We start from the raw sequence: 18,225 nt of genomic DNA on the forward strand, positions 1-18,225 counted from the left end.
ACCGGTGGCTGATGGCCACGTGGTCCAACTGGGTCCACGGTTGATTTGTAGTTGGCGGCCGCCAGGTTACACGATGTGAACGTATATGTTGAAAGATCATACTTGCCAGAAACAGTTCGTGATCAGCACACAACTGAATTGGTCGCTCTCCGTTGTCTGTTCGGAAAGCATTGACTGCGAATCGACCGCCCAAATGTAATTCCAAGAGCTCATATGACTTACTTGAGCATTTGAATCGCTTGCAAGGATCACAGTATCAGTGCATTTCGCTTGACGAATGAGCTCGGATAGCTCTTGATAGAAAGTATCCTTCTCCGCCTCAGAACTGCGGTCCGTTGGGTCAGAAGCCGACACTACAAACAGGCACCGCTTTTTATGCCGAGAGGCATTGAGCTTAATTGAACCGGATAACCGGACAGCGCAAAGACGACTGTTCACCGCGATCCAATCCAGCAAAGCTCATTCAGCTCTGGAGCTGAGTGCAACTCCTTCGCCATATATTCCACGAGTCATCGCTTCTGGGTCACCGGACACACGGAGGGAGAAATGTGAAAGAGCTGAGTTCATCCTTGGCGTTCTGAGATGCATAACCACGCTCGGGTCTTGTATGCGTGTTTCGGAGACACAACATACATCAATTTTAAGTGAGTATAAGGTTTCAGTAAACAGTATCTGTTTGCTAATTTGTCATGGCGTGCGTACGTTAAAAGCTCCTATATAGAAAAGATCTTGTGAATTTAGAAAGGTTATTTTGTTCATTGTTACTAGGCAGCGAGGCCCTTCGGTCAGATAATGGACAGTCAAATGACCTTGCGACGTTTGCTTGTGTAGTGAGAAGGGGTTGGGAGGGGACATCGGTTGACACCGAACTGCACGGGTAAATGATACTTCCAGGTTGCCCAGACCGAGGGAGGCGGGTTGGTTGAAGTACCCCATCTTGAGCCTTTGACTCAAACGTCTGACTTACGGGGCAGCATGCAGTAGAGTTTTCTTTGGGGACCCTGCCCGGAGCCGATAACTCAACAGCCCGACCTGCTTGGCTGTATGGGGTTGGCTCAACCCGAGTGCGCAGACAGTAGGGTGTTACTGTTTCATTCTTGATGCGGCTGCGCACAGCAGGTGCCTTTTGAGCAGCACCGGACTCTTTGGTTTCAAAAGTATTTCGACCGTATTAAAAATGCGCGGACGATTTTACGACTGCCTCCAGACCGCCCGTAGCACGATTACTTGTAGTGCGGGGTTTCGCTGCTCTTTGCCTCACTGGTCTTCGTTGGCCTTCCTGGAATGGTTGCACCTTGTAGAACGTAGTTCTAACCAGTGTAGCCTGTGGGATCATTGTAGCACTCAATCCCGACCATCACATCAAGGTGGCAGCTTTAGGGCGGTTATTTAACGTAGCCATGGTCGAAAACACAATAACGCTGAGTTTGCATCATCCCAGGATGTTGCTTTGGCACTAAGAAACACGGCAACTGCGGTACTCCTAGTGTGCCAAGTGCTGGGTAGGGAAAATGACAAACGGCTCATAAAAACCGGTTTTGGAGTGCTCTTCAATTCTAGACGGTTTTCGGTTTGAAATCTATGGTTGCTACTACCGCCCAGTTTGTCGGAGTCTTATGTGTTTTACTGTTTCAAGCCCCTGAAAGCTGCACTGCCGGCATATCTTTGGTCAAACAAACATCGATGTACAGACTACAATGAATTCGCTCCTTTTTTGTCCCTTGAGGTGCAATATTCCTGCTTAGTGTTAGGAGATTGTCCTACTCTCCACCGTCTATTGTTCCTTAATTAGAATGCAACTATCCGGGTCTTGTGACCTCACCCATCTCCAGTTTCTAAGCTGTCTACTGTTCCATTGTTTCCGGTATCGAGGGCGGAGTTACGCCTATACCCGTTCTCCTTTGTTTGTCCCACCCACCCACCACCTACTCTTTTCATGTCTGCATACCCGATATCCAACTTTCCTGAACTCCCATATCTCGGAGCGTACACCTTATATGCATGTCATGCGGACCCTGAGTCGAGTTCCACCGTACAAGCGATTTCCAACATAAGTCTCTAACTGAAACGACGTCATTGCTGAAGTTCTAATTTAGAAATAGAGAAAATTCGCAGCGAAAGCCATGATGCCAACTCCCGGTTTCCTTTCAGAACTGCTACAGTGCGTGCCCCCTTCATCTGCAGACTCTTGCGTGGGATATCTCCAGACGTTCGATCGTACTGAAGCAGGCCACAGATCTTAGTGATTCCCCATTTTGTTCCCCTTTCTACAATTTAGCTTCCACTAATCCCTGTGTATCCAAAGTTTGGCAGTCCATCTGTTCCAAACAGCCGTTGTACGAATTTGATAGTAACGTCTTCAGGAGTGGCCACTGATATGGGTTTTCGCTCAGCCGCTCCACAGAAGATGGATTTTTCTCGACACTGTTAGTGTCTGTTGCGGTCTCGAAGATATCTGGTCCTTTTGCGATCCCGTCTGTTTGTGATTTGCAACTAAGCCTAAACTGAAAGCTTTCTGAACGGCCACTATGCACCGGTGACTTGAAGGCATTGTATGAGGGACATCAGCGCAGAAATTCCTCATAAATTTCTACTAGCCTCCCATCGTTCAATCAATAAATTATTGTCGTTCATTCCTTCCCATTTTCAAGAGCGTGTGGATGATGTTATCGTGCATCGCCCTTACAGATTCCAACGTACCTGTCACTCATTAGTTTCTCAGTTTTCATTTTGAACTTTATAGCACTGAACATCGAACTTACAAAGATTCTCGGATGAAAGTTATTCAATCCGTTCTCGGTTCCTCCATATTACCATTTTCCCTCAGCCTTCCAACGACACACACTGCTGTTCCTCACTTTCCCTGGTCCAATATTCTTGGACTCATGGTCTCCAATATCCCCATCTAGTTCGCTGATTTTAGACTGAGCGACCTGGCTGTATCCCAGCCCTCGGCAGTGAAGCATCGGTGTTGAACACTGGTGTCATGCTGTCGATGATGATGATGACCTCGTGCTTCCTCCGGGTGGCATAACAGCTAGGCACCGGAAGGGTGTTGCAGCTGAATCATCGTCATCATCGACAACGGAACATCAGTGCTCAGCACTGGTGCTTCGCTACCGTACAATCATAATTTACTTAAAACCCACATTGTGTGGAAAAGAATAAAAGTGGGCGGGGCAAGGATTAGTGCTGGCCTACCACAATCATTTCTAGGTGGCTTAAGACACTCATTCAGATAGTCTCGATAGAACCGGACAACCAGAGTGCCATTGACATCGATTGGCGGTCATATGCTACGGCTTCTCCAGCCACGTTCAATGACTGCATGTCCAGAAGCACAAGCGTGCACTTTTATGGTGCAAAGGCATTTCAAAGACAGTCTGGGCACATCTGACCTCTCTCATCCGTTTCCGATGTGCCCCTTCGGCTAACCATGTGCGTGCTAACTCGTCCAACCTGGCCAGTGGTAGATTGAATACTAGATAAATAAATCAGCTGGTCCCCTTTCATCATCTGTTTTCCAAGAACTTTATTCCTTTGGACAGCTGTTCTTCGTTGTCGGGGTTAATCTGTCACCGCGAATGTGTTGTTGGGTCGGTCACCCGTTCACTAATTGTGGTCTTTTGCTTCACCATCATTTTCTGGACTTCGATTTGTCGCTTTTTCATCCACCTTCTTTTTTCAACTTGCTAGGTTCCTTCCCTGCGTTGCAATCATACGTGGTTTCACTAACCACACCAATCCCTGACGCAGCGTCAACACCGGCTGTTCTTGGATCTCCTCTGTCCTCGTCCATCGAATTATCTTCATCATCTGATTCTTCCAAAGTGACAACCTCTTGTTCGACGAGCAACAGTTTGCTCGATCGACTACCTCCGTTGCGTGCAGCTCCACTGGTTGTAACCACTCCTCCATCACAAGACACGGTACATTACAACACAAATCCCACATGCCAGATCGCCTACTCAAATGGCTCGCAACCTCGCAACGTAACTAACAGTGTCTTATCTCCTCTCAGATCTCCGGCAGATAGGGGCTATGCGAATTATACAACTCCCACCCGAGTACATGCGAATTACGTCGCATTTCCCCCGGTCCTTGGCGGCCCCAGTGCCGCCAGCCTGAATGAATTGAACCACTTCGCACATGACTTCAATGGATCCAATCCAGCATCGGTTTTACATTCGCCTACTCAACAACCTCTCTCTTCTCACATCAGCCCAACGCCGCAACAACCAAGCCCGTTTGGTCGTACCACCATCCATTCAGCTGAAACCAACCGTCGATCACTGGCTCCTGTGAACTTACAGTATTCAACGTTGGTTCAAGCATCACCCGTACCACCTTTGGTTCGGTTGTTCGCAGATTCCCACCATCCAATTGTTCCCGGTTCTCACCAGCCTCGTGTATCTCATACCCATTCATCGTCACTATCACAACCAGTCTATTCTATGCTAGCTATCCCTCCAAATATGAAGATGGCGTTACCGTCCTGCTGCACTGGTGGAAGCCTTACTCCCGCTCCGGTTCAGGCGCGGGTAGCCACCGTGTTTATGAACGGAACACATGGTGCTGGCGACTATCAACAGGCGTATTCAAGTCGGAACCAAAGTTCTAGTTCTCTTACACCCAACTTGTTACCAGTCTATTCTCCTATGGATTCTGCCCCAGCGCGAGGGGTTCCTTTCGATTTGCAATCGCTCAATGTCAATTCCAATACACTATACAATGCCAGTTTGACAGCTGCCAACCCATCACAGCTGGCCACTGCTAGGTCAGGCTTTACCCAAGGCGGTGCGGCTACCCTAATCAGTCAGCAACGTCGCGGTCATACTGTTTTTCCTTCGAAACCGGAAGGCCTAGAATTCCACCAGCATCAAAGCTACCGCAATATGGATCGCCGAACGAGGTCATCCATCCAACCGAAGGGTCATCGGCGACGCTCGAATACGAAACAGCAGCAACAGCAATCAGCACCATCCAGTGTTGGATGTGACCCGAATAGTGCCGGTTTCTACCCATTAGAACAAGTCCACGTAATGTCTCGGGAAAAATGTACTTCTCAGATTTCACCTGTCCAGGTACGCCTTCCGTTTACGGTTTGTGGAAGTAGTACGCACCGTTCTTCTTCTTGCCTGAAAATGTTTTTTCTACATGTGTGTTTTTTCCTACAAGTTTTTCCTCACGTGATGTGTTTTTCCTACAAGTTATTGCCTCACGTGACTCGCATGTTTCTTAAACGGACTCCGTCTTGGCGGTTTTCTAGTGGGTGAAGGAACTACGCGGAACCTCCAGATATAACCTCCAGGTATAACTGTCTAACTAACCGTTCGAACAGTCTCACTGTTAGTTGGTTGACGAGTGACCAAGTTCGTAGACGAAGTTGGGCCTGCTCGAAATTCGTAGCGGCCCTCACTCCGAAATCCGATGGCCAAATTCAATCAAGCCTTTTCAGCAGTAAATTTATACTTTGCATCACCAAATTCATCGCCGGATCGCCATTGACGACGTTCTGGTCGCAGTACAAATACACGACATTCACGTATTAGGTCTTGACCAACTTCAATCGGGCGAATAAGTAAGTGACAGTGGGACAAACAATGGAGACTGTTGTCCATACTGGGCTGTTGTGGCCATGAGTTTGGTTCGTCCTCATCATCAGTGCGAGAACTGCCGTATGCAGGCAGCCACTTCGCCAGAATCAGTTGATCAAACTCGTGGGGCGAATGGTCCGATCACTGTTCCTGAGCCGATGTCTAAATCACTTGGCTAGGCAATACCACTTGACGAAACTAAGTGAGAGATTCATTTCATCACCATCCAACTCTGGTAGCTAATATTCTGCCAACCCGTCCACAACGTCTTTCCATCCGCAGTTATTAGAATTTGTAGGTTCATCCAATACACAACCTCACTCGTCCTCTCTTGGTATCTGGATGGTTGCTACATTAAAGTTCGTTGTGCTGTTGGGCTCAGCACTTCAGCTGGATCCTCCTATTCGAGACATGCGATATCTTTGTTGTTTGAACGTATGAGCTGAAATTGGCGCTGACGTCGAGGTGGTTGGCCGGAATTCAAAAAAAATCGTTCAGCTGTAACACTCTTTCAGTGCCTAACTGTCATGCCACCAGAAGGAAGCACGAGGGCCGGAATACTGCCAGCTTGCCCAATCCTAGAAGGGAAGTCGGGAGCCAGAGGTCGGGTTCGAACCACTGACCTTCCGATCAGTAAATTCGCGCTCTACCCACTCAGCTGTCTCGCCGGAATTCACCGTTAAGTTCGATGCTGAATGCTTGAATCGGAAGGTTGTGTACGGTCCCAGCCACTTGAACCAACACTGGATCAACGCCCCCGAAAGGTCTGTTTGAGTAGGTGCTATTCGGGACACCGAAGAAACGTGCTTATCTGGGTATACTCGAAATAAAGCAAAAGCTAAGGTGGCTACTAGGCACATCCGTCTTCAGGTGTTCGACGATCGTTGTCTCAGAACCATAGCTCGTGTGGGTTAGTGTCGGCGAATCCGTAACGAGGCAGTTAGAAAGCGAGTTTTCGGTTGTGCAGTGGGCTCTTCCATTGAAGAATGTGTCCAGCATCAGAAGCTGCGTTGGTTGGGAAATGTGTTACGTATGCCCAACCATCGTTTGCCGAAAAGAGTGCTGTTTTCCATGCCCAACTCAGAGTGGCGTAAACAGAGAGGTGGCCAACCCCTGACTTGGCAGAGAAGTATGAATGAGGTTACGAAACGCTTGGGTGTTGTCGGTGCTACTCGCCTTCCAGGATGTGGTTGGAGACACCACAAGATATGGCTTCTAACCGATGTCAGTGGCGTTCTTATTGTCAGTTTCTATCCAGATTGCCTGAGTGAATGTCTGTAGGTGTGGGCACCTCGGAATGATTGTGGTAAGCTGGCACTAAGTCCCTTCCCTGTCCACCTTTACTCTTTTCTTCACAATAAGGCTTTCAAATAAATCATGGTTGTACGGCAGTGAAGCATCGGTATTGAGCACTGATGTCATGCTGTCGATGATGATGATAACGTTCTAATGGGGCAGTAGCTAGTAGCTTTGCCTATTAGGATCACACTCGGCACTGTACTTCGAAGCACTGATCACAACGGACAATCTCCTGATGCTGTTTCCTCTGGATGCGTGAAATTTAGGTAGCCAGCCCTACGTTCCGTATCGCCTTTCCTTCGCAATTTACGATTTACTTTTTTCTCATTGACTTTTGTATGACCATCTTCACAGTGCAATACTTGCTTTCGTATTATTGCAGCATTCATCCGTCGCACCTTTGTCGGCACCGGACTCCAGTTTGACGTGTTTCGTGGCGGGCACGTCACCGGTTCCCACGTCGATGATTCACCATCGGCGTTCCGATCCTCAACCGGGAGCGTACCCACCACCATCCCATGACTCACCTCGTGCCAGTTCACCAAGAGTCGCCAACATCACTGGTACCACCGCGGCACCGACCCTAATCACTCAAGTGCCCATTTTGACGAATTGTCCGTTGGAACCGGTTCTCCTCACATCACCCAACACACCTTCAAAACACAGTCCACACACGAGCTTTCCGTCGGCATCCGATGTGTCCCAACGTCACCAACAGACAGTGAACCTGTCCATCATTTCTCCATTCTTGCACTCGACGACCGGAGAGTCCGCTACTGCTGCCTCCGTCTCTCCCAGTATTGATTGCTCTACGACGCATTTACCAGCAGCCATGCATTCGAGCAGAGTAGTCCGAGGAGGGTTCCTCCGATCCATGAGTACAAGCAGTACTGGTAGCGCGGTTTCGGTGGACTCAGTGTCAAGTACGACCACGGGTTTGGGCTACGCATGTCAAATATGTGGAGATCGGGCATGTGGGAAGCATTATGGTAAGTGCACAATATTCTCCTACGACTTTCTGACTGAACATACTACTCATATGTTTGCTGGAAACCATTAGACAGCCGACTACCGGTTTCGTCCAATCATATAGGCGTTTTCATCATCCGTGTTCTACTTGAACATCAAATTGTACGTAACTGACAAACGGCACTAATTTGCACATTATCTTGGTGTTAACACGAGACTGAAATGAACCTCTCGTTTATGAATAGTATGTCCTGTTGGGATTTCTCGAATATGACGCCAATTGAAATGTGAAACTTCTATGCAGTTGAGTTCGTGATTGGCATCAACTAAATTTGCCTATGAGTGTACTTGGTCCATTCTCGTACCCTAACCTGTTAAATTGGGAAGTTTATCTTTCACCAACGGCTTTCCATTTACTTGAGTTCTACGAGCCAAAATATGTCACTTGTTTAGTTTCATTTTAAGGCTTGTTCCCATCACCATGCGTAACTGCGAACGTCTAACCGGCCGTTTCTCTGCTTCTACTTCACCCTCAACTCATCTTTCCGTCATGCACTTCTGATCTACTCAGGTGTATTCTCATGTGAAGGATGTAAAGGATTCTTCAGGCGCACTGTCAGGAGAGAGCTGGTGTACACATGCAGAGACAGTCAGTCTTGCCAAATCGATAGGCGTTTAAGAAACCGTTGCCAATTTTGTCGCTACCACAAATGCCTACAGGTGGGGATGCGGCGCGAAGGTGAGTGGTTGTCTGTAGCTTGTGTGTCGACTCCTGGTCCAGAATCTATCGACCAATCCTTTCTTCGCTATTGTCTTCTGTCTGTGGAGGGGGCTGGGGGCCGCACGGTAAGCACGTGCGGGTTGTGCGGGAAAATATTGCCTACTGATATTTTCTTAGTAGTGAGATTTTTCAGGTATACAATACAGGTGGGAAAACAAGCGTGAGATGGGTGAATCTCAGTGTTAGTCCGTCCGTTCATTGGACATCATTAGATTCGCATCGGTTTCTTTGGCATTTAGTGTTTCTCTTACACGAAATCGCACATATTTCGTGCATTATTCTGGTCCATCGACTCTATATTCCCCTTTCTGGACAATTGAGGTCTGCCCCTTCTTCCTTTGCCGAACTTTATACGTAACCTGGGATAGCGCAGGGATTGCAGTGCACACACACCTTCTGTGCTGCTGTCTAAGTCCATACACTTTTCACATCATGACTTCGCCTTCCTGGTCGTAAGATGTCCTGATATGGGTTTAAAACTTGTTTTGATGTTGAACTACGATGCCCAGATTTGACAGCTTCCCATAGTGTGTCCTGAATTCACATCGGGACCTGTTCTGAAGGATATCTGAGGGATATCTTACTCTGAGGTGACCGAGATGACCTGCGCATCTATCAGGGTTGAATCGCTATGTTGTGTCGGAATTCATGACAGCTGTTCACGTTGTCTTCGTGGCAAAACAGGTCCGCGGCAACTTGATATCGTTGCAGTTTGTCTCGCATACGGGTGGCGATTCCCCATGGAATTTGCTCTTAGTCCTGTTTTTGACGCGAGGTTAGACGCTTCGAGAATAAATCACAAGTGATACTTCGTTGCTTTGGAGAATAATATATTTAGCAACCTAAATTGTTGAAGTGATGACACGGGAATTCCCCTCAACACTGTTTGGTATTGGATTTGTATCAGGTTAATGTGTTTCGATGTATGAATAGCTAAACGAAACCTCTATCCTTATGCCTCTCTGTTCGTTGTAGCGGTTCAAGAAGAACGTAATCAGTTAAACCAATCATGTACCTCGACTGATTCTCCGGCGAATTCCGGCGCCGGTTCCCCAGATGCCCTCGGCTCTTCTTCCTCATTCAATGTAGACGAAACTCCCTTGCATCCGGATGACCAACCCACCGCGGTTTTCGATTATAAACCTATAGGGGAAAACGCACCGAAGGGATCTACTCCCCTCATCTCGCTGTCAACCACAAAACAGTATGACCAATCACACGAACAAACAGGCCAATCCAATTGTTCGACATCTTCCCGCGCAATCGACACTACTGGGCCGCTCTCCTCCATTTCGCCACCCCAGTCTTTGGACTGCATAGGCTCAGCCGAGAAGGTTCTGCACGATTATCATCAAAGTTGGCTGGCTCAGCGCAAAGGACAGGACATCCGAAAAGATCAGAATGCAGATGACGATAATTCGGTCAATGAGCAATCTGGCGCACAAATACAACAAGCGGATCTTCCATTCGTTGATGTGAGAAATTACTTTTCTATACTAATGGTGATAACTGATGGAACAGTCTCTCTAGAGGGGGCTGGGCGTTCTGTTGATTAACCGTTTATTCCTTAATCAGGGTAACTGCTGTCCGATATTACTGCTCCTCTGTGGAACCGGGAACTTGTTCAACAAAGTTCATTGCTTGGCCACAACAAGACTGGTTAAAGACGGTCTTTATGCATAGGAGATGGTTGCTGTTAAACCTGTTCGGTATTCCACGAATTCGTAGATCCTTTCCTTCTCCCGAAGGTCAAGGATGGTCCGCTTTGGCTATGCTGACTGCTATTTAATGCGCACACGGACGTGTATTGCCTTTATTCTGTTCAGCACAGCTCTGAAGATCTCTTCTTGCTATTGGGTTTTTTGTCGGTCTCTTGTGTACCATTGTCCTGTGTAAGATAGTGATCAGTACCTCGCTAGGTCTTCCCAAATTCAGAGTACTCGGTGATGTGGCGTGGACAGGTCCTGTGTAAGATAGTGATCAGTACCTCGTTAGGTCTTCTCAAATTCAAAGTACTCGGTGATATGGTGCGGACAGATGTGATAAACTATCCGCGGGTCCTATGACCGAGGTTTCTTTAGGTCTGTGCTAATCTCCCCAGGAAAGAGGCCACTCTCTCCGGAAGTCCACCAACCACATCCTGATGTGCGGCCCTTCACCAAAGATGGAATCCACAAGGAAAATTCCGTGAAGACGGTGTCTTTATTCGGTTTTACGAACTGGACCTTCTCCACCTCGACACGCTTATTGTTATCCTGAAGTATCCATTCTACTGGCAGCTCATGTTCGCACTATGGATCTTCAAGACCCCGATGACAAACTATGGTGTATTCTTTCTGCATCCCGCTGAACGTTTTTTTCATTGTGTGAATGGTGGGATGTTGTATACTGGTTAGTTGCCTTTGTATCTGTGGTTGTGGTTGGAAAGTTTGTCTTCAATTGTGCTCCTCTTGTGGCCCACTATATATTGAAGATGTTATGTTCCTTCTGTAAGCTTGTAGTATAACAACGAGTAGTTTGCATCTATCATTGGGAGTAATACAAAAAATCCACCTACGTTTGGCGTCATTCCGTATAGTAACCCGACCTTTTTTGATCTTTTATCAGTGTCCCGCACAGGAGCTACCTCTGCGTGCTCTACTCGCCTGGTCCGAGCAAGTTCCGTTTTTCACCAACTTTCCTGACGCCGTGCGGTTAACACTTTTGAAATCCGGTGAGTGTCCCGAGTGCTCATTTGCCAGTTTTACTGTTCTGATACACGCTAGGGGATTTTTATCGGCGCGCATTGTTTCAATACTGTTCACATTATCTTCTCGTCTCTCGTACTTCTGTCTACAGCTTGCTTCGAATTGTTGCTCTCCCAATTGGTCTTCCGGTCTACTCTCCGTTTTTCCGATCAAACGTCTCTTGATGGTTCTCCGAATGAGGAACATTCTGATCCAGAGTATGAACTACTTACTCACTCTCAGTCACCCAACGCACCTTCCTCAGGTGACCAGCCACCAATAGGATCGAACCGTTCCGAAAAATCCGTCCCTAACTTTGTCCACGCTGCAGCTCTTCAATTGCACCCGCTTCGGTTGCAACCAGCGGAACTGGGGAGCATAAAATTAATCATCCTGTTGAATCCAGGTAATTGCCATACCCGTTCCAATCTCCACTCTATTTATCCGTTGCTGACGAGGTCGACCGAAAGCGGTGTAAGAGGGAAAAAGTAGTATGTTTGAACAAAATTTGGTGCAACTCCGTGTCTTGCATTTTATGTAGCAGCTCGTTCAACATTTCAGTTCCGGTTTAGTTTCTCAGCTCACGAGATGGTCTGGTTAGAGAAAAAATTTACTGACCGGAAGGTCCGTGGTTCGAACCCGACCTCTGTCTCTCGACTTCCCCTATCCAGGCAACCTGGCAGTATCCCAGTCCTCGTGCAACCTTCGGGTGGCATGGCCGCTAGGCACCGAAAGGGTGCTCCAGCTGAATGGTTTACGGTTTTCGCAAACCGTGTATCGAAGTGGAACGTTTGTAGCTGCTACAACTTCGTTCATCGTGGATAATGAGACCGAGGGAATGGAAGCGTTGGAGACGATGCCCCCATATGTACATTGACGACAAATGGACTTGTTTGTCCAATGTGGGCGATAGCTTTGCTGCAGCACCTCCATTGGCTGCGTGACACATCCATACTTGTCAGGGTTACTAACCATTGGTTTGTCTCGTCCCGCCGTCCCTATCCGTGGAGACGGCAGTTAACAGTGCGAATGAGTTGACGCAATCAATGATGAGTTGAGCTTTTGTGCTTCATTGTCAGGTCATGGACTGAACGAAAGTCGTTCAGCTGTAACACCCTTTCGGTGCCTAACTGCCGTGCCACCAAAAGGAAGCATGAGGACTTGGATACTGCCAGGTTGCCCAAGCCTAGACAGGGGAAGTCGAGAAGCATAGGTCACGGACAGTTTCGATTAGTAAATTCGCGCTTTAATCACTGAGGCATCTGGCTTCCGGGGTCATGGACTGACCTTCCCCGAGATCGTCCCCATCCAGTACCGAGCAGGGCACGAGGGCTATATGAGGACGAAAAATGACACTACATTTCTGGTTATCGACCGTGCTAGCACGGACGAGCCTATGGTTTGGCGTGAGTTATTTTCACACACACACAAAATCCTAGATATTGAAGATATCGCAATGTCTTATTCCGCCGCAAAGACCATAACGTATCCCGTGAACCAGGATAATGTCGAAACAAGTAGGAAGCCGACTTCAGCCAGTCACTAGGCTCGTTACTATCATATATCTCGACAGATGCACTGATCAGGNCCACCAAAAGGAAGCATGAGGACTTGGATACTGCCAGGTTGCCCAAGCCTAGACAGGGGAAGTCGAGAAGCAGAGGTCACGGACAGTTTCGATTAGTAAATTCGCGCTTTAATCACTGAGGCATCTGGCTTCCGGGGTCATGGACTGACCTTCCCCGAGATCGTCCCCATCCAGTACCGAGCAGGGCACGAGGGCTATATGAGGACGAAAAATGACACTACATTTCTGGTTATCGACCGTGCTAGCACGGACGAGTCTATGGTTTGGCGTGAGTTATTTTCACACACACACACACACACACATAAAATCCTAGATATTGAAGATATCGTAATATCTTATTCCGCCGCAAAGACCATAACGTATCCCGTGAACCAGGATAATGTCGAAACAAGTCGGAAGCCGACTTCAGCCAGTCACTAGGCTCGTTACTATCATAATCTCGGCCAAATCACTGATGGTCAGGTTTCCTCTCCCATGAAGGATGCTGCCTCCGAGTATTCACTGAGCAGCTCAGGAGGTCGAGTGCTAGGTCGCAGGGCAACACACGGAAGGAACCCCTTCCTGTTCCCTTATTCCGCCCAACCGACGCTGCACCGATGCAACACCGACGTACCTGGCAATTCCAGAGTTTTTTCAACGTGATATGTACAACATTCTATCTTTCTCAGAAACGTTCTCACTTACAAATCCCCTTAGTGAGATCATTTCGGTAATTCAGCTGTTTTTTTCAATGTCATTATCCCTTTTCCTGCCATATTTTCCGACGGTCGAGCAGCTCTCCGTCGTGGAGAAACAAAATCATCGTGCTCACTTTGGGCACTCTCATCTGGTCTGATACAGTGCGAATGGTACCATCAATCCAAAAAAGCGAATACGATATATAATAAACGGATGCTAAACTTCATGTTTCGCTTGAATGACATGGGAGCGTCGCATTTTCGTGCAAACCCGAAGGCAACAGAAGGCATACACCAACTAGCCAATGACATGACAGGATATTAGATACTCTACAAAAATTACATAGGCACAGCTAGGCACAGAGGAAGCACCCATTCAACTGCGCACTGACAATGTCTCCTCGACTGGGGACGAAACGTTTGCAAACCAATTGCCAAGCTCGGCGAACAGATCAACTGTCATCTGATCAACCACCAGTAAACCTGAAGGCATTTTCTCTTCCTGTATATAAATCAGCATCAGTATTTCAACTGTTACCGAAAACTAGTCTTGTGCCATCAAATAGCGTCTGTTCGAAAGTCCAGGAACGAAGGTCTTGTGCATGCCTGAGGAACTACCGCTGTTTGTCCCTGGGAATTGTTTTTTAGTATCCGACTACCATTCAATAAAAAGCTACTGATAGGGCATTCGTTTATTGAGCTCGAGATAGCTCAGTGGTTAAGGCGCGAACACACTGGCTGAAAGATCCATCGTTCGAATCCATCCCCAGCATCTTGACTGTTCTTTTTCAAGCCAGGTTAACTTGACACTATCTCAGCCCTCGTGCTCTATTTGGGTGTTACAGCTGGACGACATTCATTTGTTAGTCTTCATTATGTGAAATGGTAAGGAAATTAAATCCTCACACCCTGGCGTGGTTAAGGTCTCGATTTGAACCGAACCCCCAATTAAAGGATTTGTTCAAGCAATGTACACTCTGATAGTATAGTGTCCAATACTTGCGTTCTTTGTGCATCGTTTTCGCGTCACGTCTTGCCCGCTGTCTCCGTCCACAAGGTTGATTGTTTTACTAACCCACTCTCTAAAACCGTTTCGCACGGTCGGGAAGCATTTGATGTCATTTTTTTTGTGTACCTAAATAAAACGCAGCGATTTCCTCAGTCAAATGTGAGTTTTCAAGATCAATAGACTTTTCATAAAGGACACTACTCACAAGGTTGCTGAAAACTCTCGACAGCCCACAAGGTTGATTGTTTTACTAACCCACTCTCTAAAACCGTTTCGCACGGTCGGGAAGCATTTGATGTCATTTTTTTTGTGTACCTAAATAAAACGCAGCGATTTCCTCAGTCAAATGTGAGTTTTCAAGATCAATAGACTTTTCATAAAGGAAACTACTCACAAGGTTGCTGAAAACTCTTCGACAGCCCATGAGCCCTTCTTGGGGCTCATCAGTTGAGTCTCTCCTGAAAACCAAATTGATTTGCAAATGAGTGTTTTTACCGATAGACTTTGTTTGTCAGGCCATCAGTGCACGCATGTCTACCCATATTCTCTTCTACAATCCACAGAAACGGTTGGCTTGCCTTCGGAATACAGGACCCAAGTTGAATCTGCTCGTGATCAAGTCTATGCCGGGCTTGAGTACAACTGCAGTCAGCTGTGGCCAAATGCTCCGCATGGTCGTATGGGACGCCTATTGCTGCGTATTCCAGCACTACATCTTCTTGCGTTGCGTGTGCGAGCTCTGCTAGACGATGGCTCTGGTGTGATACGTATACTTGACCTACTAGAACGGCTTTACAACAGCTCCTCGGAGAAAACTTCAACCCCCGTACGCGTACTGGAACAAGAAGCAATTATCGAACCGACAGACCTACCTCCTCACCCCGGCAGCTCACCATCATTGCCATCGACAGATCAGGCGAAATCGAGTCCGTTAGAACCCATCCCCTCGTCTACCGATTATATCAACCTGTGATGGCTGTGTTTCCGTTCACGACTATTTTGTGCCTCTCCCGACAACGGCCGTTTGCTGTCCACTGAGGTTTTAGAGTGCCTTGTCCGACCCTGTCCCAGTTGACTACGAAAACTGGGAGATTCGCATGGGCCCCTCAGCTGTTTTGTACAGTCCCACGTCAATCCTACCACATAATGTGATAGTCTCGAATATCACTCACTGACCCTTCCCATACCTCACTCGATCGATGTATTTTCTTTCATTTGTAACTCTCAACTTCACAACATTGGCGATGGATGGTCTTATCATGTGTTCTTTTTTCGACAATCTTTTGTGATTAGATGTCGTGGGGTTTTTTGTACAATCGTCCTTTCACTATTTTCTGCCTTTTTTTTACCCCGTTTGTACGCCTCAGGGATACTGAGTCCTTTTTAAATTTGAGCCCAGGAAATGTTTGGGCAACCAGTTTAGTGATAATCGCGTTCCGTCTGTTCCTACCTCAGTACGATGTGTTTCCTGTTTTTTTTTGTGTGGACACGCACACTGTTTCGGACAATCTACCTCAGGTTTTCTGACACTTTTTACACGGTATCATACTGACACACCTCTTTTTTATCTTTAATTTTATATCCGTACCTATTTTCAGCCTCACCCCGAGTAAGCGTTACCAATCGATCTCAGGACCTCACTCTCTCAGACCAGTGTGCGTTGGTCGCGGTGTGACGCGCTTTATTAATGTGTATTTTTGTCCTTCTAGTTTAACCATATCAATTGTTTTGGCCCTACCGTCCCCGTATGCAACATTACGAAGCTCGCCGACCCCAACATCTTTGTTTGTGAACGTACTCAGTTCATCCCATTTTTGAGGTGTCAGAGCTTAACTCGTAGACAACTGGTTGTTTAAATGGATCACAGAATTTCTCACTCTGCACTTTTGATGCAGTTGGGTGTGCGTATGTGTTTTGTTCCGGTTCTTGTACGGGATAACACGGGTTCACCGATTCAACCACAAGTCTGACCTGGAGCTTAGGGACTGAAATTCGCTCATCATTTGGAGTTCGTAGGAGCTGGTGTATCCGGTGACATCAAACTCGATCCCATTGGGTCATTTCACTTCTCCAAGGGGTGTAACAGACTTGTCTTATTCAAGAACACTCGTAATCTACGCCGCGTCAAGTTTTACTGGAATCGGTCTAGATACTGTTGTTCTGTCTTATTTCCTCACAAAAACGTGTTCAGTCGAAGCACCAATTTTTTTACGTAGTGTCTGGGCCTCAGCTGAGTCGAGATGCACTGACGGTAAATTGTTGGAGATTCATCGAATCCATCTGACTACTTGAATGTGTCAAGTAGTTCATCTTGCGGATCAAGAGGCGATGAGATCCTTCTAATGCAATGCCAATTGTCTCTGAGTCTCATCTCAATTGAAACTCTGTGAACAAAAACAAACTTGGTCCAGGCAAATGTGTGCATAGCTTCAAGTTAGTTCTCCACTCTTGTGTATGTATTGAATAGACTGTTCTCTCCGAAGCGACTTGGGAAAGTGTGTTAGTCTACCTAAGCGACTCGGTATCTCCTACGAGAGATACGTGTACAGAATCCACTGATATCCCAGATCGTATCCACTCGCAGTTTACAATAGGTGCGTAGATCGGTAGAGATGGCAAACCAAAATTGCTTCCAGCAACGGATGCCATAAATGGGTATTATGTAAAAGCTCCTCAAGATGTGCGGATTCAGCAAACTGTCAGGGGGCCCTTGACTGTATTATTCAGTAAAAAAAACCTGGCTGTCAAAATCTGCTGCCGTCAAGCAACACCTGATCTGCCAAAGAAAGGGTTAATCCTCTGAACAAAATCAGGAAATTCCAGGAGACCCGATTCCCGTCCTCAAAGCGACCTTAGTTGCATCTTTCGAGCAGCGCCCAATTCGGAACCCACCAGCGGTAGTAGATTGCCGAGGGAATTTCCTACGGGTTTGCAAACCTTAGAACACCATTCTTCCAGTAATGGTCTCACCTCTATCCTTTGACATTTTTGAAGAACCGATGTCATTACTTTTGAATACTTAGGTCCGCCTGCAGTCTGAAGCATCCACAAAACACCAGTACTCGGGCGCCATGATTTTTAATCACTGCAGTGACAGTTCTGTTGGAACTTTTAGATATATGCTGTTGTACTCGCTTTTTGCCTTGTGAGATACCAACCAATGGCTAGAGTGCCTGAAATGACCATCGGACCTCATATATGCTTAGAATCACCCGTCACATTTAGCTTGATCCAATATCCAGTCCAGTACATTTCGCCACTGTTCTTTACGTAAGCTGTGTAGACACTTCGGTAGCTACTTCGTTACTTGGGTGCTGAAGCTGTCTCCAAAATGACTCACGTCATGTAATACAATTAGACTGTCCACTTGTCGAAACTTTGGTAGTTCGACTGCGTTTATTGATGGTTGATCAGACGGCCACTGATCTGTTCGCCGAGCTTGATTATTGGTTTGCAAGCCCTTCGTTCCCAATCGAGGAGGTGTCCCCGCTGCGCGGTTGAGGGGGTTCCTTGACTGACCGATGGGTGATTAAGCTCGACAAGGTGACGTGTTTGCTTTCCATAGTGTGAGTCGGTTTG

At 47.1% G+C, this 18,225-nt stretch overlaps 2 protein-coding genes across 2 annotated transcripts in view; one reads left to right on the plus strand and one right to left on the minus strand.

Annotated features, from left to right (window-relative positions):
• T265_05513 (hypothetical protein) overlaps nt 1-15,619 on the plus strand; it is a gene marked incomplete at both ends in the record, with an annotated part of 45,892 nt that extends 30,273 nt beyond the window's left edge. Inside the window, 7 exons of the mRNA XM_009170547.1 lie at nt 324-644; nt 3,697-5,084; nt 7,279-7,885; nt 9,622-10,121; nt 11,254-11,359; nt 11,485-11,778; nt 15,162-15,619. Coding sequence (XP_009168811.1) covers nt 324-644; nt 3,697-5,084; nt 7,279-7,885; nt 9,622-10,121; nt 11,254-11,359; nt 11,485-11,778; nt 15,162-15,619 — 3,674 coding nt within the window. The remainder of the gene's footprint in view (nt 1-323; nt 645-3,696; nt 5,085-7,278; nt 7,886-9,621; nt 10,122-11,253; nt 11,360-11,484; nt 11,779-15,161) is intronic.
• T265_05512 (hypothetical protein) lies at nt 564-6,596 on the minus strand (the record flags this gene model as incomplete). Its single annotated transcript, XM_009170546.1, has 5 exons — nt 564-713; nt 968-1,143; nt 6,121-6,175; nt 6,221-6,363; nt 6,449-6,596. The coding sequence occupies 5 exons, from the start codon at nt 6,594-6,596 to the stop codon at nt 564-566; spliced, it is 672 nt and encodes a 223-aa protein (XP_009168810.1).
• Nucleotides 15,620-18,225: the final 2,606 nt, after the last annotated feature.

This window comes from Opisthorchis viverrini, assembly GCF_000715545.1.
Source record: "Opisthorchis viverrini unplaced genomic scaffold opera_v5_102, whole genome shotgun sequence".
Lineage (NCBI taxonomy): Eukaryota > Metazoa > Platyhelminthes > Trematoda > Opisthorchiida > Opisthorchiidae > Opisthorchis > Opisthorchis viverrini.